Below are 24,945 nucleotides of genomic sequence, written 5' to 3'. Positions count from 1 at the left end.
AAAATAGACAATGACTCTCTCACCATTTAAGACAATTTAGAAAACATCAGTGATGTGCTTTCTGTCTTATTCTCTCTTAGATTAATGTGGAGGAAATAAATAAAAGTTGGATGGTTGGTGGAGCTAGGGCTGGCGAGGGCTTCAGAGACCATAAGATCACATCCAATGGCTCTGAACTAAGTGTCCATGGTATCACAAAGCACTTAGTATCATATTTCCAATATCATTATTATGCCACAATTGTTCCTTAATATTTCCTTTACATAAGTTTAAAAGCCCCAGTAAATAACAATGAACAAAACCATAGACTGGTTTTAATTCTTGCTACAGATTTTGGAGACATTTCTGGACTTTCTTTCTGTCTGAGTCATTCTTTTGTGCAACATAACCTGAAAATGTTAGATGCTGTGCACTTGAACCTATAATCTAATAAGACAGACAAACAGAATTTCCACAGCACTGACATAAAGTTTAGATGTAAGCGTCATAACGGAGAAGTGTGTGAATTCCTGCTTCTGCATCTGTAATCTCTAGAACCCTATAGCTGTTCTTAGCTAAAGTCTGTCCCATAACACATGGTTATAATATGTATGGTCGTGATGGTGATGGTAATAGTGATGATGATAATGATGATATTACCATTAATTGAGACCTTAGATACATAAGACACTGCACAGGGAGTTAAATGTCCATTGAACTCTCAGAATAACCCAGAGAAGTTATTATGATTAATCTTCATTTTAAATGAAGCAACCTAGGCTGCTGAGGTTAAGAGAATTGCCCAAGGTAGCACAGCTACTAACTGACACAAAGTTAGGGGGAAAAATAGATCCGAGCTCAACAGGAACATAAAACAAAGAGTGTTTTATACTGTCTTCGGCCCCATGTGATGGAGCTAAGCACGAGCCATCCTTCCAAACTGACTGTTCTGAGTTTGCTCTGTTGCCAGCTGAAGCACCTGCCCCAGGAAAGGCCCCATGATTTTAAGCTTTAGTTTTCCAACCATTCTCCTACACTCTGGTTCCCAGGATTTACTCTAGTGGCCTCTGTTCTAAGGGCTGGAGTTCTATGCCAGAAGCACAGCCCAGCATGCGAGGTCTACAGGAGATCTCCAATATAATAACTTCTGGAACTCACACTCTGTCTATGGTTCCTCCTAGTCTAGGATCTTTGAAGACTAGAAACAAGTCTTTTAATCTCCACTAACTGACAGTGCCTGACATTGAATCATGCTGAATGAATGCCCTTATCAGGCTCAGAGGTCGCTGCCTCATTAACTGGATCTACTTCCTGCTGTCTGATGCCTCAGCCCTGGGTCCACTCTTCCATGCAAGGCCTTTAGGCCTGGCTCAGTCCTCTGTCTCTGCTTACCTATAACCATCACGCCACTGCCTAGGTCTGCAGATATGAAAGGAGTACAGCAGAGAGCGTGGAATAAATGGAACTACTAGGTCCACAGTGATACTTGACTTGGGCCTTAAGGAATAGTTAAGAGCCTTCTAGAAGAAAAAGAGACATAAGCAAAGGCAGAAGAGTTCTAAGTGTAGACAGTATAGGTGAAGAATGTCACCAGCCCAATGGGACTAAAACAAAGAGGTAGAGCAGTTTTGTGGTAGTAGAAGGATAGACAGCAAAGAGTTCCAGAAATGTAATGTGCCCTCACTATTGCACTCATCCCCAAGACACATGAAGCATTCATAGGAATATGTGATTACACGGTCAAACTCAATCCACTGTTCTCAGATTGCCTGTGTGTTTTGCAGAGCCTCCACACTTGGTAAACTCCCTGCAGGGGTCAGTCACAGGTTTTCAGAACATAATCAATACCTGCTGACATCAGCTATCAAATGGGGCATTACTTGAAAATAAGGAATATGATTATCCCTGATGACGGCATCTCAGTGAACCTTTCCTCTGCACTTATCCATCCTTCTCCCAGACAGATATGGTAATGCAGAAGGTTTTTATCCTTCAGAATAATCATCAACTCAGATATTCTGATCCCTCCAGGAGGAAACTAGCTGAGAGCTTGCTGGGAACCTTCAATTCCATTCAATGGTATGAAACGTCTATTATGTGTGAGTGCTTTTTATCATGGTATCAACACTAAGTTCAAAGCAAACCCCAGCCAGTTCTAAGAGAACACCTATGTCTTACACATGCAGGAAACAACAATCACATGCCATCATTATTATGTTCTTCTGTTTTTCCTCTTTTTTTTTTAACTTCTAAGAGAGATCATGCTCTGATAGATTACCTAACCTATCTCTGTGTCTCTGTCTCCTCATCTGTAACACAAGAATAACAATACTTACCTTATAGGACTATGGTGAGGATTAAATAGGTGGGTATATCTAAAGTGCTTCACACAGGATCTGGCAAAAGTTTACTCATTACTTTATTGGGATCATCATCATTAATAAAGTATTCAGTATAGTCTGTTTTAACTACTTGTTCATCACAGCTGACAAAAATCTATAAGGCAGGTAGGCGAATCTGAAATGTCTACTTTTACCGTTGCCGCACAACCACAAAAAGAAATGGCTTATTCCCTACTTTATGCACTATAGGGTTTTGATGCACAAATTGAGGCACAAACTTGGACTAACTTATTGATATCTATGATAAAGTCCATTTTATTTGATTATTGTGAAATGGATCTGCATTATATGTAGGTTAAAATTTTGGCTCCTTAGATTTTATCTGAAAAGCTCAGGTGAGTGGCCTTTGATCACTCTGCTTAAAGGACATATCCAAATGCAGTATATAATCAAGACTGACCTATCCAATGACACTTGGAGAAAATGAAACAGGAATAAAAACAGTGCTTAAGACTATGAAACTATTTATATATAATCTCCCTAACTCAGGATGCTGCTTGAGAGTAGCTTCTTGCCACTTCCAAGTTTTAATGCCTTAATTATGGAGCAATGTTTAATTATGTATTTTATTATGCATAATAAATATAAATTACATACCTGATTTTTCAAAATTGTATTAAAAATATGTATCATTTATCCTTGAAAATGAAAGGCCTTTTTCAGGATGGATAAAGTTGTTTGGGGAATAGAGTATGGGTGGAATTAATGGTCCCCACATTAATCATTTATTTTATGAAAATGTGAAGGTCATTCTCCACTTTAAGATACCTCTGAATTCCTTTTGCAAGGTCTGGTAGCTGAATTTCAGTATGCAAAGTAGAGGATTATACACTGTGCATTACTATCCCCCAAGGGCATACAGCCTTTATTTAATAAAGGTGTTATTCCAAGAAGCTTTACTATAGCATTGTCGCATACAAAAACTTGTCTTGGAAGGGTGATTAGTATTAGTAAGGACAGATGGCTTGTCTCTTTGGGTAGAAGAATGGATGTCATTGCACATGCCTGTGAATATTTCCAGAGTCAGAGGCTAAGGCTCACGATGTCAAATCTATAGATACCATTTGCTGAGTACCTTCTGGGAGCTAGGTATTGCGTTAAAACATTTTATTATATTTTATATATTGTTATGAACATGACTCAAGTACAAGACACCATGTAAAAGTTCAGCATTCATTTTAGATAATCTTTATATTATGTTCTCCCATTTTATAAATGAAGACAATAAAGCATCTTGCTGAAAATCATGTGACTAGAAGTGACCGCCAAACTCCAAAGGCCAAGTTCTTTCATTATCATTGATTCATGTAATCACGAGGGAAAATTAGGATCCATGAACTCAAGGTGGGGTTTTGGAGAAGGTGAGGCCAGGGCCCATGAGTCACAGGGCCTATTTCTGGACCTTCAGGTTTGACTCACTCTGATGGTTGAGATGGTAGTTAATGGCTAAAACACTAAGGCCAGATAGAAATGGGCTTCATTCTGGCTTCACTGGTTGTGTGACCTTTTTCAGGTCATTTCACTGCTCTAAAACTCAGTTTCTCATCTATAAAGCAGTGATCATGGCACCTATTTCATACATGTGTTGAGAAGACCAAATGATTAACATGTTGAATGCTTTGTGTAGCATATCATAAGCCATCAATAAATATTAGCTGTTATTGTTATTTTTTTCTCCTCCTCTAATGATTTTAATTACCATGCTGGGTTTCTGCAAATTAAATGAACCCCTTCCATTTCTTTCCCTTTTCACTTTGAATCTCAAATTTGAAATGTGTAGAACCTAAAACATCAAAGGTTCATACAACTCTCCCTTTTCCACATTAGGTCCCAGCCTTGACACCAATATCCCTTCTTTCTTGATCTCATCTCATTGTTCTTTGTTCTATTTTAGTCTCTCCAAGATACATGTCGAAAATCAACCCCACAATCATTACTTCTGGATAGTTTAGCAAGAGAAAAAGAAAGACTACCATTAAATGCTGTTAAGAAAAATGTTCCCCAACCAAGAAGAAACTGAATCTCACATTTTCTGTCCAAGAAAATCATTGTTTCAGTAGATGTGTGCTGTGGCATATCTATGGATGTGCAGCAAAACCATTTTTTCTTTTTTTTTCTAATTAAGGAAGAGGATGGAACTGTCTCCTGCAAGTAAAAGCATTTAGAACACCAGTAACCAACTGCAAAGAACATGAATTAGAGTGAAAGTTCACTAAGTCTGACTAACCAGGAGAAAGGATGGTCTGCCTCACTAATATATTCTGTTAAATAATAAGGTTGTATCACCTAATGATTAAGAGCATGTGGTTTGTGGTAAGACATTCTGGGATTTGAAATCCTGGTCTGCCATTTATTGGCTGTGTAATCTTAGCAAAGTTACTTAACCTTTCGAAGCCTGAGTTTTCACATATAAAATGTGTATGGGAATTGTTCTAACTTATGTACTTCCGCTTAGGATTAAACGAAATAATATAAAGCATTATCTTAACACAGGTCCTGGGTACACAGTACACACTCAAAAGGTTGCTACGACTGTTATTTACATTACTGTTACCATCATCTTCATTATCATTATAGTACTGCACATAAACAGAAATAACTGAAAAAAAAACCTAATAAAATGATGCCACATATTGACCTTTGTGTGTCCTTGGGGGAATAAATAAGGATGGCTTGTAATTACCTGGTAATTGTTGACATATAAATTTGGATTCAACTAACAAGACTGAGTGACTACTGTGTGAAAGAGCTTTGCATTAGATTAGATTATTTCAGAATTTAATCCTCACACAAGTCTATTTAACAGTTTAGAAAATAGTCACAGAATAGTGGCTCTTCCAAGATTACATAGTTAGCAGAGCAAGAAGGTAAACACAGTGACACAGTGTCCTGCCCACAGTAAGGGCTGGATGATTAGTTACTGAATGAATGAATGGATGAAGGATATTGGTGTGGTTTTGTCTTAATACTGAATTTAAAGTTTCTGATTATAAATATTCTAGTTGTATTTCTTAATTCTAACTTACTGACTGTGTGATCTTGATACAGTTGTTTCATCTGATCCTCAGTTTTCCTGCCTATAAAATAGGGATAAATATATCTGCCCTGCAGAATTAATGTGAGAATGAAATGAGATAAAATATAAACAGTATTTAGCATCATGCCTGGTTCATAGCAAGTGCTTAATACATGCTAGTGTCCCTGCCTTTTTCCCGTGAACTGAAGTCTATCAGTTCCCCAAACTCTCACAGCCTTCTCCTTACCATAGATGGTCTATTATCACCATTTCCCCCCCTTCTCCAGGACAGTCATTTATTTGCCTTCCAAGACACTTCGAAAATCCAGACTCTGTATTACTTTCTTTGAGTATAAAGCCATTCACTAGGGTGCCATACACACGCCTCAGTCCCAGTCATGCCCATTTTCTCTCCAACTTTGTCTTTCCAGGTCTTCTTTAAGATACAGTCTTACAGATATTCCTCACCTCTTCACCTCTCACTGGGACACTGTGCCTTCTTCAAAACAGTGCCAGAATTCATAAAGTCATGACATGTTTTTTTCTTACCTTATCTGTCAATATATCATTTGCCAGGTTTTAAGCAGCATTAGAAATCCACCTCCTCCAGGAAGTTTTCCTAGATTAAACTCATAAAATTGAATTTCTTTTTGCACCCTGTATCATTTGGGAATGGACTTCCTATTTTCCTAGCCCTCACTCCACTTGTACATTTAGGGTATCACTCAACCCTGATTTAGACCTTTAGTTTACACAAAATATAAATTCTTTATTGTCCATTAATATGTTGGGTTATGTCCAAGTTTCTTATAACTATATTGTAAGATAATGTGAATGTGTTCTTTTGACTATAAGCTCTTAGAATGTATCAATTTGTTCATGCTCCAAACACTTTATAAAAAATTTGCATTATAGCACTACCATATTGTAGTACAATTCCTTATTTACCTGTTGGACTCTTATTCATCTTTGTGTTACCAGTGTTTTCCATAAGCCCTAGCAGATAATAAGGCTCAAAAAGACCCTGAATAAAATGTCTGTTACTTTCTAGTCTACTTCTATGAAGACATAGGGGCTTACAATTCTTTTAGCTTAAGTGACAAAGGAAAAAGAGGAGAAAAAGAAAAACAGCAATACTGGTTAAGAATTATAGCTGGGTGCTATACTAAGGGCTTTATATACATCATTTAACTTAGTCTCTATAACAAGCACATGAAGGAGGTATCATTATTTTTAAAGATGAGGGAATTGAGGCACAGAGACATTAAATAACCTTCTCAAACTTAAGCAATAAACAAAAGCCTAGCTTTGAAACCTTGGTACAGCCTGTGTTTTTAACCATTATTAAACAATGTATTGTTTTGTCTAAGTGGTTTCTGAATTCATTATACCATGTTTTCCTCTATTCATGGAACTAGATTCTAGCTACTTACTATATGTTCAAGGCTTTCACCAATCTGGCCCAACTCTTCCTCCCAGATGCAACTCTCAGTACCCTCTCTATATATCGAGCTCTCCAGCCAGAATAAATACACTCAGTTTCCTTAAAATGCTCCTGGCTCTCTGCTCTGTTTTCTCACCCTGGAATGCTGTCCTACCTTCCTCTGCCTATTAGAATCCCCCTTGTTCTTTATGATCACTTTGTTTTCAATATTCTCCGCAAAGTATAGTCTATGCCTTGCTGGTATTCTTTGTTTCTTCTTTGGTATGTCCAAACTCTTGGTTTTTAACTGGAGATACAAACTGCTTTGTGGTGGATTAGTGGCATGTCTACCTCTGACATTAAAATGTAAACTCCTTGAAGGCAAAAATTCTGTCTTATCAATCTTGGTGCAGTCACAGTGCCTTACACATTCCCTAGTAAACATGTACTCACAGTTTTGTGAATAGATGATAAAGTAAAAAAAAAGGGGGGGGGGAGGGGAGAAGAGGGAAAAGAGAGAGAGCAGGAAAAGTGGCAGGGAGTCAGAGGCAGAGAGAGGGAGAGATTACTTAATTGGTGGCTCATATAAGATCCCTAGTGTTTAATTAACTCAAACCTGCTCTTATTTTGAAATTAAAATGCATTCAAAGTTCTATATATGCTTTCAAAACACTCATTGCATTTAATATCTGGTCAATATCTATCCCTATACCTGGGAGAAATTTACACTAACTAATGTAATAATACTTTATCTTAGTAAATATTTATGAGCTGCAATATTAGGCAATCACATCAAGTGCTTGCAGAAGTACAATATGTTTATTCTGGACATTATTTAGAGCATCCTGAATATACTGTCTCATATACAAGACAACCCTCAAAAGCCCTTCCATTAGAAGCCCAATAATTGAGACACACAAATATTTGTATACTCTTCTTCTCCACTGTGGACACACACATGCACACAGAAGGAAGGAGGAAGGAAAAACTCCTCCAAATTACACAATCAATTCTCTCTTCAAAACATCCCACTACAACACTCTCTACTCCACACTAGTGCAGGTTTGCAGAGAAGGCTCTGAGCCCCTGTTAGTGAGCATGAAGTCTCAAGTGTGAGGTAATCTCATTATACTCATTGCAATTACAGGCCTGTGTCCTGAGCCTCCTGCTGACAGAAGACTACCTCATCTCATTCCTAATTAAGAGCACAAAATTTTTCCCCAGCCACCTTATTACACACAGCATGCTTGGATCTTTCAGGCAACACCCTCACATTCTGGAAGAATCAACTGCCTCTTTGAAATCCAAGGTAACCACCCAGAGTTAAAGATGTCAATTGAAACCTTTTCCCTACAGTCAGCAGATGAAGCCCATTTCCCTAGAACAACAATGGGACTACAAGAAAAAGAAACCGTGGTTACAATAAAAGATCATTAGAGAGATCATGTTCGGATTAAAAACAAACACATGCACCAAATAAACAAAAATCTTATCTGACCAAGAGTCAAGGATCATACAAACCTTCTTATTAAAGTATATGCTTACTTAAAAAATTGGAATAGTGAAACAACATAAAAACAGCCAGATTGGGCTTCCCTGGTGGCGCAGTAGTTAAGAATCCGCCTGCCAATGCAGGGGACACGGGTTTGAGCCCTGGTCCGGGAAGATCCCACATGCCACTGAGCAACCAAGTCAGTGTGCCGCAACTACTGAGCCTGTGCTCTAGAACCCGAGAACCACAACTACTGAAGCCCGCATGCCTAGAGCCTGTGCTCCGCTACAAGAAAAACCACCGCAATGAGAAGCCTGTGCACTGCAACGAAGAGTAGCCCCCGCTCGCCGCAACTAGAGAAAGCCCGTGCGAAGCAATGAAGACCCAATGCAGCCAAAAGTAAATAAATTAAATAAATAATTTAAAAAAAAAACCCAGCCAGATTTGTTTCCCTTTGACCATAATACAGCTGAAAGCACAGGGAATGTGGACAGATCAGAATGCAAGTCTCTTCCACAGCAGCGCCTTGCATCAGAGACCCATCTCCTTAGATAACCAGCCCTGTGACTAGGGAAACATTTCTTCTCTGCAATCCGAATTGACTTCTTCATTTAACAACCACCACAAGAAAGGAATTTAAGAAATTCCCAAGGTCAGTTTCCTGCATTAACATTCACTGAGGGCCCCAGGTTTCTTTGATACACTCTGACCCTGGTAGGCAACAGCTGGTGTACTTTATTTCACCTAATACCCTCCAGCATTATCAAATGCCTCAGGCAAAGAAATACTAGCCGAGCAAAATCTCAGCATGCAAAAATGTATCATAAGGGTACTTCTAATCAATGAGGCCCTGACAATTTCATTCACAACCTCTGACAATTTCATTCACAACTTCTATTTCACTGCTGCAGTACAGGTGCTGGTTAGCCCCTTATCATTGCTATGGACGTGATCCTCAGAATAGGGTCTTGTTAAGAATTCAAATTCTTGTTCCTCATTCCAGACATACTGAATCCAAAACTCTGAGAATAGAGCTCAGTAATCTGTGGTTTAACAAGACCTCCAGGTGATTCTGATGCATGCTGAAGTTTGAGAATACTGCAACAGTCACCTGAAGTGTCACCTTGCCTCTACTCTTGCTCACCTCTAATATATTCTTCATACTGCCACTAGATCAGTTTTCCTAAAGTCTGAATCTGATTCCCTCCCTCTCTCTCCATCCCTCCTCTCCCTCCCTTCCCCACTACAGCTCCCCCCTCAATCTTGCCCCCCTCCTACCATCCTCATTTCTTAAAACCCTTCAGTGACACTGGTGATCCATCCCTCATCAAATAAAATACAAACTTCTTAGCAAGCCAAGCCTTTTACCATCTGGCCCCATTCGACCTTTCCAGAGTCTCTTCTTCCCACTCACCCATGTGCACTCTGAGCTCAGGCCACGATGAACCTCCTGCTGTTCCATGAAAAGGCTATGCTCTTTGAGGAACCTGTGCTTTGCTCAAGCTGTTTTCTCTGCTCAGAATGACTTCCCTCACCTCAGCTGCTTGGCAAAATCCTTCTCATCCTGTTAGACTCTTCCTAAGCATCATTCCCCTCTCTGAGGTCTCTTCATTCATCTCCGCTTCTCCCTTTATGCCTCCAAATCAAGTTGATTCTACAGTATTTCTCTTATTGCACAATTTGATGAATAGATTTTGGCTGTCATGCTATATGGTAGTCTATATACATAACTCTCTTCCTCACTTGCCTGAACTCTTCAGAGAACTTGAGGAGGATACTTTGGTAGTTTATTTCTATTTTATTTTTATATCCTTAACTGAGAATATATTAGGCATTTATTAAGAATTCCAATTACTATTTGAGTGAATAAATTGACTTTTGAACATCTACTATCGACAGCACGGCTATGCTAGTGAGTTGCCACTTTTAACTCTATTTTACAGATGGAAAAACTGAGCCTCAGAGAAGTTAAATAACTTTGCCAGCTAGTAGTAAAAGGCAAAGCTGATTCAAGTGCAGGTCTTTCAGACTCTAAAGCTGTTGCTTCCTCAACCAAACCACAGTGTTTTCCCAAATAAACTAAAGATGGAGTGACGATGCACAGCCATATCTTCCTTGGCATGTTTTCACATTGTCCTTACATATAGTTCCCATTATATGAAATAAAGCCTTAGGTTATGACTGAGCTGAGTTATGAAGACAAATATTGGATATGTAAAGCCAAATATTTCTGGGCCTCAATTTCTTCATCTGCAAAAAGTCTTGTTATATATTACTAATATTATTATTATTAGCTATTAGTATTATAATAACTTCTAGGCATAATAATCTATGATTATGAACTGGGTTCTTCATGTCTGATTATGCTGTTTCAGTAACTTAGCTCAATTCTGGGCACATTCATTATGCTCTTTAAAATTTATTTAATTGACTGTTTGCTATTGCAATTGTGTCAATTCTCATTAAAAATGTTTTGACTGGGGTTTCCCTGGTGGCACAGTGGTTGAGAGTTCACCTGCTGATGCAGGGGATACGGGTTCGTGCCCCGGCCTGGGAAGATCCCACATGCTGCGGAGCAGCTGGGCCCGTGAGCCATGGCCGCAGAGCCTGCACGTCCGGAGCCTGTGCTCCACAACAGGAGAGGCCACAAAAGTGAGAGGCCCGTGTACCGCAAAAAAAATAAATAAATAAAAATTAAAAAATGTTTTGACTGAATAAGGGTATGAAGTTGACGAGAAAGTCTCTCTCCCCAATGAATACTTAATCCTGGTTTAGATTTGCCAATCAAAATTCATAAAGAAGACAGTTGGAAACTGACTTTTTATCTTTACAACTAGTCACACATATTCTATTTTCCCTATTTTATCCTTGGTTGGTGCAGCTAAACCATCGCAACAGTTATTATCACTGTCATAGTTGTTTTACTTCAGACTCTCAAGTTAATAAATGCTAAGGAAGATTTTAATTAGCTGAAACCTAAATTGTTATTATTAATTTACTACTTACATTACAATACCTTGTAAAACATTTATGCTGCAGTAAATGGAGCACCCATTTTCCAATGATCACGTGGCATAGCTAATTTACTACACAGCTAAATATTTAATTGCTAATCTTAGTAAAGCTAAAGGTACTCAGCTAAATTACATTACTTGTAACAAAATGCTTAATATCATTACTTCAAATGTTATAAAATCTTATCAAAGAAATAATGGAAGTTCAGACATTTGTAAGTATCTCTGAAACATTCTTAGAATAGCCTTGACAGGTAAATGGAACTATTTTCAATTAATCAGTAGATTTTTAGGAAGGTCAAATAGGGAAAGTCTGAAAGTTTTTACATTTAGACTATCAGGATGGGTAGAGAGTTTCTGTTTGGGATGATAGAAGTTCTGGAAATGGATAGTGGTGATAGTTGCACAACATTGTAAATGTACTTAATGGCACAAACTGTAAACTTAAAAGTGGTTAAAATGGTAAATTTCATGTTATGTATATTTTGTCACAATAGACAAATAGACTATCAAAAATAGACTACACTCAAGTTGGAGTATTGTCTTCCACATCCACTACACAATGTATTCCTTGAGTACTGAATAGGCTGTATTCACCATCACACCCCAGCTTCCTGGCGTATGGTAAGGCACATATCAGATGAATAAATTTATGGATTGTTAAAAATTTTTTCTGTCAAGTACTCAAAGTTAATGTTCAGTTTCTTTAAAGAAAATAGTTCTATTTCAGAAAGACATGCTATTGCTTAATCAGCGATAACATTGTATAAATTAGAAATAGGTAGGATACGGAAAAAGAGGCAACACATATTCTAGAACATAAAATGTTAATTAGAAATAAAAAGTAAGCTGTCTCCAGTATTTGAATGTTCTCATATCCGTTGAACAGCTCCTAAGAGCACAGAAACACATGGAAGTATCTATATCACTGAGCAACAAATAGTGATGATGGATGTTGATTCCTTTCCAAAAGCAGAGCTGGTGCTTTGGGAAGACAGAAGTTCATTATACTAATTAGAGGCCTTTGCCCTACATCCTCAGAGGATGTTCTCTTGGGTAGATATCAAGGCAGACACTCTTGGGTAGATGTTTTTCAAATTAATGACTCAACAACCAAATGGCAGTAATCCTAGCATCTCTGGTGAGATCAACTGCTTACATTAGGGCTGCAGATAAGAGTCACCTTCCAAAAAGCTCAGTAAAGCTCAGGGTTGTTGTACTGGGGCAGTGCTTTGCTTGCCCATCTGTGCTGATGTTGTGGAGCACGTGATTATGAAGCAGTTCAAAGTGGCTGTACTGCAAGTCTGAACATGGGATGGAAGAATTGGCTACTCATTTGAAAGGTTCCACAGAACTGCACTCAACCAAAGATCTCTTTAAAAAAAATGACCTCTCTCATAGTATGTATTTAAAAGCACCTAATTGTAATGCCTTTACATCACAAATATTTCCTCAGTCCCCATAACAACCCTATGAGAGAGGTCCTATTACTCTCACTTTATAGATGAGAAAACTGAAGCACAGCAAGTTTAAATAACTTACTGAAAGTCCCACAGCTAGTAGCAATGCTGGGACTTGAACCCAGGAAGTCTGGATCCAGAAATTGTGTCCTTAAATACTCCATGCTTCTGTCCCAAAATATCTTAAGATAAATATTAAAAATAAGAAGAGTTTCTTTAAGATTTTTTTTTCCCTAGGACACTATGCATGTCCACATGTGCTACCTAAGAGCATAATCAGACCAGGTGTGTTTTATTCTAATCTTGGAAAACAGGGCTCTGTGAATGAGATATATGCCAGGTGGTTTACAATCAGGCACAGATAGATTTACAATCTAGGCACATTCTAGATCCCACATCTCTAGAATGCTATGATTCAGCAAAAAACACCCAGGGTTTGGCAAGGCAGAAGAAATAAATGTGTTATTTATACTGCTAAAGCAGACCTAAGAGTTTGTTTTAATTGTATATATTTCATTTTTTCCAAACCTATACCTGAACTTCCTCAGCATAGAGACCATGGCTTGATCATTTCTGCATCCTTCATAAATCCCAGCATAGTATCAGTCATAGTAAGGTGCAAGTAAGTCTTTGTTCAATACCAAGAGACAAATAAGCATTGTGAATTGTTAATTGCCTTAAAAGGCCACAGATAACTCATTTACTTGAATTTTATTCTTCTGGGGCCAACCTGGGGTCAATCTGGAGACATGAAAAAATATGACTTGGAATCTGTTGAGGACAACCAGATAGGTGAATTTTAGGAAACCAGGAGAGAAAAAGCATAAATTAATCTTAAATGTATTCAAATTTGTTTTCTAAAAGGCATAGTGTAGTTCATAACTGCCAACAAGCACCATTTCATTATGCTACATTTCATCCTGTTTTTCTCAAAATACTGGAGAAATGACGGATACTAAAAGAAATTCCTATTGTGTATCACACCATTTCCATAAAGCTCTTGCAAATTCTAGAGATATGCAAGGGGAAAAATACAATTTTAATAAAATAATGGAGCATATTTGAATTAAACATGATATTCAAAATGTTACACTTGGGGAGTTAACAGAATGCTGTATGCTGAGAGAGCAAGAGGCAAAAATGTCCTATAACATCCCATACCTTCCATAAATTAAATCTGAGAACATTAAAAATGGTGATAACAATGAAAAGGATTACTTATGGAATGAAAATGGAAAACAGAAACAGATTAGTGAAGATATTTTCCTCTAAAAATCTCAAAACTGTGCATCCTAGAGCTGAGGTAATAAAGGTGGTTATTTCTAAGAAATAGATCCAAAGTGTCTCCATTCAATTCACAGCAGGAACATCTAAAGCAGCAATTAATGCAACCACTGGTGTGGAATTGTTTTTCCAAATGCCTCCCTGTTGGATGACTTTTTTTTTTTTAATGGAAGCAGGGCTCATAAGTCAAGATGAATTTGGATCAGTTATTTACTGAAAATATCACCATAGGTTATTAATACCACCATCCAATATTATGAATACAACCGATAATACTTTTGGTGAAATGGAAGGAACCTATCGGCGGCTGTTTACCTCGGACTACAAGGGTAATGCTTGAAACTCCTTGAGATTTGATCATGGGAAATAAACGTAAGGGCACTCATGTCAATGGTGTGTGGAGTCACTAGGTCTCTTGTCAGAAGAAGGGATAGACTGGCATTCAGAAGATCTGAGTTCAAGTCTCAAAAGTTTGGCTGCCAATGATTTACACTGGGCAAGAAACTTCCCAAACCTCATGTTGCCTAGAGACTCAGTTTGCTCATCAGAAAGACATGGGAAATAACGCGGTGCCGTGCTTAAGAATGCAGACTCAGATCCAGGGTGCTTGGGTTCATATCCTGGTTCCAGAACATGCTAATTTTGTGTCTCTGGGCACATTAATTGACCTTTTTGTGCCTCATCTGTAAAAATATGGATATAATAGTATTTAGCCTATAGGATCATTGTGAGGGTTAGGTGAGTTAGAACACGTAAAATCTTAGAATAGTGACTCGCCCATAGTAAGGACTCATTAAGTGGTCATTAATGTTACAGTTATCATTTATGAAAGGAAGGTTCATTCAGGTTATGAAATTCAGTGTAACACTGCATGAAGCTCTTCCTCTCCCCTTTTTCCCCCAAGACCTGAAATCAAACTATAAAGTTGATGTGATGCAGTCACCAGCTGGGAAATGAGCACCTTGAGTCATTCCATACATATCCCTTCATTTCAAATGAGAAGTAATATGCCTTGATTGACATTCACCAAACAGAGAATGTGCTTTTTATAAGGATGACCTAGTATTCATGTATTAAAAAGCAAATGAAAATCTAGAATTTCCTCATAGTCAGCATACTGACAATTTTTACTTAAAATGTTCTCAGTAATTTTTCCCCCTTTAATTAGCAGCAGAGATATAATCTCCTCACTCTATAAAACCAGGATGGGAGGGCAAGTCCATTCTGAAAGGAAGTAGTAGAGTAAAAGGAATAATTAATGAAGAAGATATCAAAAGTTGCTTTGCATCCTTTCTGGAACTATGCAGAGTATTAAAATGAATGGAAGGAAGGAAAGGAGAGAGAGGAAGGGAAGGAGGGAGGAGAGAAGGGAAGGAGGAATGAAGGAAGAAAGGAAGGAAGGGAAGGAAGCAAGGGAGGGAGGAGGGAGGGAAGGAAACATCAAGTGTTTCACAATGGACCAGATACTTTACATGCAGTTTTTAATTGAATCAGAAAACCATGCAAGGATGGTTATCACTATTTTTAATGTATGAGAACACTAATAATTAAAAAGATTCATTCATTTGCTCAAGGTCGTCCAATCAGTGAGGTGTTGAGTCAAACTCAAACTTGAGTCTGTAGTCTTTCACTGCATCCCGTTGTTCGTGGATGTGCCAACAAGAGGATTCACAAAATGTATGAAGGAAAGGGGTCAATCAAGATGACAAAGACCCTATCCAAAGAGCTTAGAAAACAATGAAAATAAGTCCTAGGTCAGGATGGTGTTCAGAGAAGAATAAATATATTTTTCTTATTCTCTTATACCTTCCCGAGTACAACCCCCTCCAAATCTCCCACCTCCAACACAATTTTTCCTCTCCCACAGGACATCAGTTTCCACCCTTCCTGTGCTAGGGATTCACCAAAACTTCTCATGTGAAATAACATAGTTCAATAGTGCTACAGTCATGAACACCATGGACACTGACTTCCTAACCTGGACAGTATCCCTTTCATCATACCTTGCTGTAAACTCTGGTGAAAAGTCAGAAGCCCTCCTCATAGTAGAAACATTCTCCCATTTTGAGGAATTGTGGAGTTGATGGTATGAAAAGCAAACCAATTCTGTTTATAAGTCAGAGTAACCTAGAGCAACAAGGAGATGTAGAAAGGAAGGATAGTATTTGATGAGTTTTACTTTATTTTCATATTTTATCAAATTTGTTGGTTGAACAGTTAGTAAATCTGATAAAATATGTTGCTTTCTTGGTTAGACCACAGAATATGAAGACAAGCACAGTGATCCTCTAAAAGCAGCTCATTCATTCCCTTTACCTTCTACATCGTCACTTTTTCCTACTATATTACTAATTTTAATAACCCTTCCTAGAAGATATTGACACTGCAGAGGCTGTGCATTTATTAGAATTTACATGCTTTGGATTAAAAAGGACACTCAACTGGTTACATATTTCTCCCTAGCAATGAGACCTTGACCCTGGGCACTAGAAAATCATTGAACATCACCATGTAAGGCCATCATGGCATCATGGTATATTAGTCTGCTCAGGCTGCCATAACAAAATACCATAGACTGGGTGGCTTAAACAACAGAAGTACACTTCCTCACAATTCTGGAGGATGGGACATTCAAGATCAAGGTCTGGCAGGGTTTGATTTCTGGTAAGAGAGCTCTTTCTGCCTTGTGGATGGCCAACATTTTGCTATGTCCTCACATGGCAGAGAGAGAGAGACAGAGAGAGAGAGAGAGAGATCTCTTTCCTCTTTTAAGGCCACTAATCCTATTAGATTAAGACCTCACTATTATAATCTCATTTAACCTTAATTATCTCCTAAAAGCCTTTTCTCCACATCTCCACAATCACACTGGGGGTTAGGGCTCTAAAATATGAATGGGGAAGGCACAATTCAGTCCACAGCAAATGAGGTGAGGATTTTCTACGTAACTAGAGTTTTCAGATTAAGAAAGTACAAGAAATAAATATTTCATGCTCAAACGTAAACCTGTAATCTTTTGGCATGTGGGACAAAGCAGCTGGAAAATCTTACAGTTTGACATATCATTGCTGGTGGTTGAAGAGGACTCTGGTATTCTGCTGGTTTCACTCCAGTGTTTGTGGCATGGAGAGTGGAAAAGGAAGGGGTGAGAGCCTTCAGCCCCAGTGCTATAAAATGCCTCATATTCCCTTTTCTTTACAAGGCAGTAAAGAAAGAAAAGTCCTGAGTATCTCTTACTTGGCTCCCACCTTGAAATTAGGTAGATTCTCCATTATATTCTTATTGCTAATGGTTAAAGACATCCTAGGCCTCTTGTATACATTCATTTGACATAAATTTTATTAGTTTTGCTTAGTGCTGGGCATTGTGCTAGGTCCTGGGACTACGAAGACGAATGAGATCAAACCCTCCCCTTTAAGGACTCCGCAGTCTTACAGCAAATCAGAATTAGAATTCAAAGAAAGTTAGAGTTGGAAGGAGTCTGGCTGCAGATGAAGAACTCAGGCCCTGAGAGATTAAGAGACATTAGCCAAGGTGGCACAGATGGTTGGGACAGGGCCAGTTAACATACAGGTCTACTGACCCCTAATTCAGTCTTGTTCCTGTGCAGCTCAGAGTCCTCCATCCAAGTCAATAATTTAACCAGGGTTTATTTAGAGCCTACTGTGTACTAGGTATCCTGAGTGGGACAGAATTTATAATGATTTAATAATTTAATTAGCAATTTAATAATTTATTTGGGGAAATAAGACTACCTAAAATGAAATTATTAGTGAATACTACAAGGCATGATTTAAAGTGAGATGGTTTCTCCATTAACTCCATAAACATAATACATATGCAAATAAGATGTGTACATTATTTGATTATTAAATTTATCTCTACAATGATCATCATGGTTGAGCTACTATTGCTGGATGGGAGAGTTTTCCTTACATCTCCATCCCTCATGTAATAAATACCACTGAATAATACCAGGTAGAGGAAGACCATTCTAAAGGTATACTGAGGGTAAAACAAATCAAAACAAACAAACAAACAAAAACAATTTACAATTAAAATTCTGTAAACTGGACTGAAGGTAGACTATCTGGATATCTGGTTCCTGGAGGACCCCCCAGTAAAAAATCAGGTCTTCTGTCTAGCCACATAGTTAGTTACTCAACAGAGATGAAGCACAGGCAGATGAGAAGATGGCTGTTGTGTTGGTCGATCCTTTCTCCACATCACTATCTCACCCGATCCAAGAACGGTTTAAAAAGCACAGGGTCTGAGTGGTTAGGGTGACAGGCTCTGGATTCAACCAGACCTAGCCCTGAGTGCTGGTTCCACTACTTATGATCTTGGGCAAAATCTGTAACATCTTACACCTCAGTTTCTTCATCGTAAAATGGGGGCTAATAACAAGATTATCTTAGATGGTTGTAGCACGGATTAAATGAGATGATACAGGCAAAGTGCATGTCATAGTGCTTGAGTAAACTGCTCAATAAATAGGCATTACTATTATCAATAACAATTTTACAGTGGTTTTGTGACCTGCTATCTTTCTCTCCAGCCGGCTCTCCCCCTCCTTTATTTTAGCCATTTCTCTGATCCTGTCCTTTCCTTCTGTCTCCCTCCCTGTCCTGCTAACAGCTGTCCTTGTGCTCTTCCAAGGTGGGCAGCTGCGTTGGGACCTCAGAACAGGTGCTATTGTCCATTTTGCTGCTTGATTCACGTGCCAGGTGACAGGGGAGAACTGAAGGGCTGCATTTAGCGTGGACAAACACCTGTCCTCTCTTTCACCACAGCTAGACAGACACTGGTGCTGAGTCATGCTGCTGCTCACGACTGATGAGCTCTCAAAGACTCAGACGCTCTGAGAAAGAGACCTCAGAGGACAATCTGTCCATCCCTCTCTCCAGGTCAGGCTACTCTTCAATCTACCATGAGGCAAAAATAGACATAGGAAGATTCTATCATTCACCGGGGATTGGAGAATCTTCAACATCAGGACATTTCTTCTTATGCCTATGCTCAATTGCAGATTTTACATTTAAATTCACTTTTTACATTTATCTTTCATAGGGAAAAATAAACTTGATATCTAGGGTCACTGTAAACGTATGTATACAGTATATTATGTAATATGCAGTACTCTGTATGTATGTGTGTGTACACACAGAGTATTCCTTATTGATTAAGAGCTTAAGCTCTATAGTCAGCCACCCAGTCTAATCCCAGTCACCTACCGGTGATGTGTTTTTGTTCTAAAAATTAATAATAATAGTAATGATCTCACTAGATCCTTGTATAAGCACAGTTCTCAGTTCATAGAAATAATTCAACAGAAGTTAACTATCATTGTTGTTGTTATTTAGACATATAAGTATATACTGAGAAGCCAGAAGCCTTCTTAAAGGTTTCTCTTTTGCAACCTAAATGGCTCCAGTTTGATTATGGCTTTTAAGCCATAATTTCTTCTATAACCTTCATTTTCATTTTCCCTCTATCTATTTACCTTCCTAAATCCAGAATAGCATATGTAATGCTGGTTGAGTCTGATCAGCACAGGACAAAATGTATGATATATTTTAGGGTTGTCTATTATATTTTCCTATGCAAACTATTATTATGATTTGCAAAGAAATAAAAGTGATTTGAAAGCAAGTGTAACCTTTAAACATTTTATTTATATTAACTTATGTAATCCTCAAAATAAACCCATTCATTATTCATTCTTTCAGCTATGCCATACTTTATTGATTCTAAAAATAAACTTTTTTTTTCACATTTTAACATCTCTGAAATCAATGCAACCTTACAGTTGATGATATAGTTCCATTGACAATCTTTACTTATCTTTGTAACACATGAAAAAATGGTGCATCTTGCAACTGATGACAACCTAGAGTTGATGAAATAGGATATGAGAGACAACCATATTCCAGGCATTCTTTTAGGCCCCAGAGATATGGTGAAAAAGACTGAATAGTCCTTCATTTCACAGATTCCACATTCTAATGAGAAATGAGAAACAAAGATGATTACAACTGACATACAAGCTGCTGTGGGAGCCGATGGAAGACCCATCCTGGGCTTGTAGGGGCCAGGGAAGGTTTCCTAGTGATGCTAATGTCCCCTAAGTTTAGAGCTAGGGGTATGGCTAGGCTGTGGTTTAGTAGTCGGCCCAACAGGATAAGCAAAATCCTAGAAGCTAGAAAAAGCATGGGACATTCAGGAATTTGAAAATAGTTCAGAATGCTGATTTAGAGCAGAGAGAAAAGCAGAGGCCATATCATGATGGGCCATGTAGACGTGGTAAGCAGTTTGGAGTGTATCCTGAGACACTGGGGTTCTACTGAAGTATAGGTGTTACTTCTATTTGACAAAGAGAAAACTGAGGCCTAGAGAAGGCATATGACTGGCTTTAGGCTAAAAAGCAAAGAACAGGATTATAATTCCCTCCAAGTCCTCACTTGAAGCCCAAGGCTCTTTATACTCTACCAGGATCACCCAGGACAGTATTCTCTTTTGTTGGCCATACTGCCAGCAGATACATTACTAAATTTCCCCTTATGATGGTTTACGTTGAATTAATGTGTTTGGTTTAGATGGGGAGGAGGGTAGAACCAGTGTGTTGGTTCTTAAAGAATTCTCCAAGGTGAATATTGCCTAATGTCAGAATATTTGTGCTCAGTTACATCACTCATAGAATATATATCACAGCCAAGCTCATCCACAGTTGTGTCTGTTAGATGATGGATACTGATGCCAGTCTTTTCTAAATGCATCATGCATCTACTTTCATGGTACATGCTTAAAGTCAAAATAAATAAATATAAAAATTAAAAACAAATGAAAGAAGCTGATGCAGAAGTGAAGGTTCACAACTTCAAGTGTTTTATACTCTTGCATATGATTATGTCACCAGAAATTGCAGTTCAATTTATCTTAAAGCTGCCCTTTTACAGTAATACAATCTAGAGACTGATTAAATTGAGCAATTTAAGTTGAAATGTGGCAAACAAGTAAGACACTAACTTCTGAATAAAGAACACAGGGTCAAAAAAAATTATTTGAATGAAGGTATTCTATTGCAGCCAGGCAATAGAAGGTATTCTATTCCAGCCAGTCTTGATTTCATAGCATCACATTTAAAATAATTTCATTCACAGAATTTGTTAGTATGCACATACTGTCTTTTTAATGAAAGAATAGTTAAGAGCTTTTTCTTTTTTAGAACAATGACAACATGAATCAGCTAACATCTTTGACTTACTCTAAAAAGAGAGTGCAACTACAATTGCCAAGCATTTAGGTTTTTTTTTTTTTTTTTTTTTTTTTTTGGTGAAAGACACCTTTGGTTTTTATAGGATAAGTAATGAATACAAATGTCATTGTTTAGGTTATTATGATATAACAATTACTAGCTAGTTAAAAGGAATAATAGGTGCCAAGATGATAGCTTGAGACACTTATTTAAAGGGGACAAAGAGTGTAAAGTCTTCATAACGGGACAGACAACTGTCTATTTAAGATAACTTAGGTACAGTCTTATCTGAAATAAGGGGGTTGAGTTACACCATCAGTAACTTTGATTCAGTAAGCCTCATGACTTATTAAGACAGGTGAATGACAGGTGGATGGAAGAGAGGGCTAGAGACTCAGAGTCATTTTTAGAATAGCTTGGATAAACTCAGTTTCCAATCCTAGCATTAATACTTACTACTAACTCTGTGACCTTGGGCTAGTTACTCTTCTCTCTAGGACTCAAGAAAAACAATTTCTACCTTAGAGGATTAAGTGAAACCCTATGGTCTAAAGCATTATGTGTGCACGAACAGGGACTATCGTTAATATTGTTACTGTAGTGATTGTTTTATCATTATTATTATTACTACATTCCATGCTGCTATTTAATTCTATTGGCATTAGATGAGGTAAAACAGTAGGCCAGGCAACCATGAATAAGGTATACTGCATGTTTAGGGATGGCATTTAGGCTTGCACATTCCCAATTGCTTTTCAATTAACCCCAGCCTTGAGGAATATACTTCCCCAACCACACCTGAATGTTAAAGTAGGCCTGATGGGCTATGATGGGTGTAGGTTATTTTAAATTAGAATAGGAGAAAATAAACTTTGCTACCTATAGCAAAAAGAAGCCCAAATTTATAGAAGGTACTAAAACAAAATCACAGTCACTGTCTCTGATACAGATTTATACCCCCAAATGCTAAAATCTGCTCTGAAGCTATCAAGAGTTCTTTCACACTTAAGTATACCAGTCATTTTCTAAATAAAACTCAACAATAATCTTGCTTCATACATCTTCCTTCTTTTTATAATAAAGCATGACAACATAGAGTCAGCAGCACCTTACATCCCCCTTCCTGTGTACACTTATATGACCTCTGCTGTTACAGTAATACATTATAGGAATTTATCCAGCTTGCAGTATCATTTGTTAACTGCCTTCTCGGTTGAAGTATATTACTGTACTCATTAGACAAATATTAAAATTCACAGAGCTGGTTTTAAATAAGCCATATGACAAAATGAGGTACTCAGAATAAATAAACTATTTCCCTTCGCTAAGCACAGACTGAGGGCCTTGTTGTTCATTGTTCAAGGCAGCACACCTTTTAATTTATTCCAGAAACGCTGTGAATACAAAGTCTATGGAAAAAAAAAGAAAAAAACTGAGACGCTATTTTCATGTTAGTTATCATCATTTAGTGTTCAAAATTAACTCCTTAGTTCCTCTGGCTAACGCAAGGGCATTAGAGTTAATTTTTCCTTTAGTCTTTATCACTCAGGGAGCAAAACTTCAGTTCTCTAATGTTGATTTCCTTACTCTCTGAGTAACACAAATAAAGTATTATCTCTGAGTAATAAAAAGTATTAAAAACCCTTAACCCCACATTTGGTTTCTTCTTGCTTGTTCCAAGCAATGGCCATTACAGAAATGAAATGGAGATACTGGAGGCCCCTTACTAGCTTCTTCCCACACTCAAGAAGCAGAAGCCCGTGTTAGTTCCTTGATTAACATCCTTTTAGGTTCTGTACACTGAATTTCATAGAGCTGGTGTTCTCCACATTCAGGCCCAAGCCTGAATTAAGTGTCACTGGGAGATTCTACTTTTCTTTGCATACTAATTTGTCATAAGGCATTATCTTCCAATGGCTTTCAGAGCCATTTGTGGTCCCTGACAGTCCCCTCATCCATACAACCTATAATTTTCATAAGAAGGCGCTTTTTCAAAATATTTGCTCCAATGAAAGACCCACTTTCAAGTCTCTTTCCTTAAAGCAGAACAAAACAACACAAAGCAAAACCCTCAAAACCCAGCTGTTCATGATATATGGTGTTGTTATATGATAATTAGGTTTGTAATCGTTTCACCTGCAATATATGGAAAAGGAAAGAAATCCATTCTACCCCACCCTTGCCTCCCTCTACTCCTCCTCCAGCAAAAGTGCCATTAAATAACAAGTCTGTCAACATTCTACAATCCTCAGATCTAGACATTCTGAAAGGCTACAACCCTAATGTCAGAACTCCAGTGAAGTTTTTTTTCTCTTTTCACACTACAATCATCTTGGTTTATCACTGGATTCTTGTCCATTTTATCAACATTCCCACTCTGAAGGAATAAATAGCAAGTTAAAGTGAAGGAATCTTTGCAGTTGAGAGCAAGGACTGTGCCACATGCCAGGAAAGCCTCCTCTGGGTCCATCTCAAGAGTAGGTCTAAGCTCTAAGACAGGATGCTTGACCAAAGACCACATCCTCAAAATAATATGGAAAATCTCAGTTTCATAAAATATTGTTTTCTTTGGAAGTTTCCCCATCACCTAACAAATTGGATACCGATTTCCTAAATATGGCAGTTTGGCCAGTGCCTCTGAAAGCATAAGGCAAATTAGAGACGCAAGCTTGTTATGCAGCTTAGGACTTACAGGCCTTTTTCATTTCTTAGAGAAAGAAACCTAATGAGGTAAATCTACATAGAGGTTCTCTGGAAACAACCAGTCATGCTGAATAAAAGAAATACAAAGCCATTCTCTAAATGGCCAGGACTATCCGATTATAAATAGAATCCTTGCTTATTGTAAACACTTTTGAAGTGATGGCTTTGTTGATTTGAGAAGATATCAAGCACCCCTGTGGAGTCTGGTCAATGTTACTGAGAGTCCCAAATATGTGCTCCTAGGACACACACTAGGACACAAGTGCTGGAGGAAGGCTCGGGGATTTATAATGCCCCCTTCAGAACCAAAGATTTTAGTAATAAAAATAATCCAGTGTAGCAACAAGTTTACTAGAGAGCTCCCTGAAGAAGCAAAGATTTCAGCTGCTCAATTGCTTTCACCCTGTGCCATTTAAAGGAATATTACGCCTCTGTTGAGACACTATCAATTGATGATTTCACCAAATATTTTGTTTGAACAGCTAATGACTCTGCTTGACCGCCCCAGGCCTCTCTCCCAAGTAGCCAGGCTCCAAGAGTTCCCCCTTCTGCAAGTGGCATGGACTACATTCCCAGCGAGAGGCAAGTTCGCATCCCAAGCTAAAAAAGCCTGCGTCTGTATTCAGTCAGACCAGCAGTCCAGAGCAGGCAGTTGGCAAATCGAAAAGGTAATCATCCCCACTCATTCCTTACCTTTTCAGATTTCGCCTTCCTGGCGTTGTGCACGAACCTGCGACCCAGCTTCTTGGCATACCAGATAGAGGCAAACATAGCGATGCCAATGGAAGGAATTCGCAATGAAGCTGCTGCACAATCAACTTCCCACCTCGGCTCAGAGACAAGCGGAATCGGTCTGGAGCTGTCACTTGCAGGCTGTTGCTTTCTCAGTTCCTCTCATGCTGGTTAGCCGAGGGAGA

At 38.2% G+C, this 24,945-nt stretch overlaps 1 protein-coding gene across 2 annotated transcripts in view; it reads right to left on the bottom strand.

Annotated features, from left to right (window-relative positions):
* Positions 1–24,945, bottom strand: part of DLG2 (discs large MAGUK scaffold protein 2) — a 1,239,088-nt gene that overhangs the window by 931,644 nt on the left and 282,499 nt on the right. The window contains exon 1 of one of the 2 annotated variants that reach the window (XM_060105479.1): positions 24,722–24,799. The exons of the other annotated variant lie outside the window; for it this stretch is intronic. Coding sequence (XP_059961462.1) covers positions 24,722–24,799 — 78 coding nt within the window. Of the gene's footprint in view, positions 1–24,721; positions 24,800–24,945 lie in introns of those variants that run through there. 2 annotated transcript variants of the gene reach the window in all.

This window comes from Mesoplodon densirostris, chromosome 7 (assembly GCF_025265405.1).
Source record: "Mesoplodon densirostris isolate mMesDen1 chromosome 7, mMesDen1 primary haplotype, whole genome shotgun sequence".
Lineage (NCBI taxonomy): Eukaryota > Metazoa > Chordata > Mammalia > Artiodactyla > Ziphiidae > Mesoplodon > Mesoplodon densirostris.
Note: the sequence above shows the minus strand (reverse complement) of the source record. Positions and strands in the feature narration are given on the sequence as shown.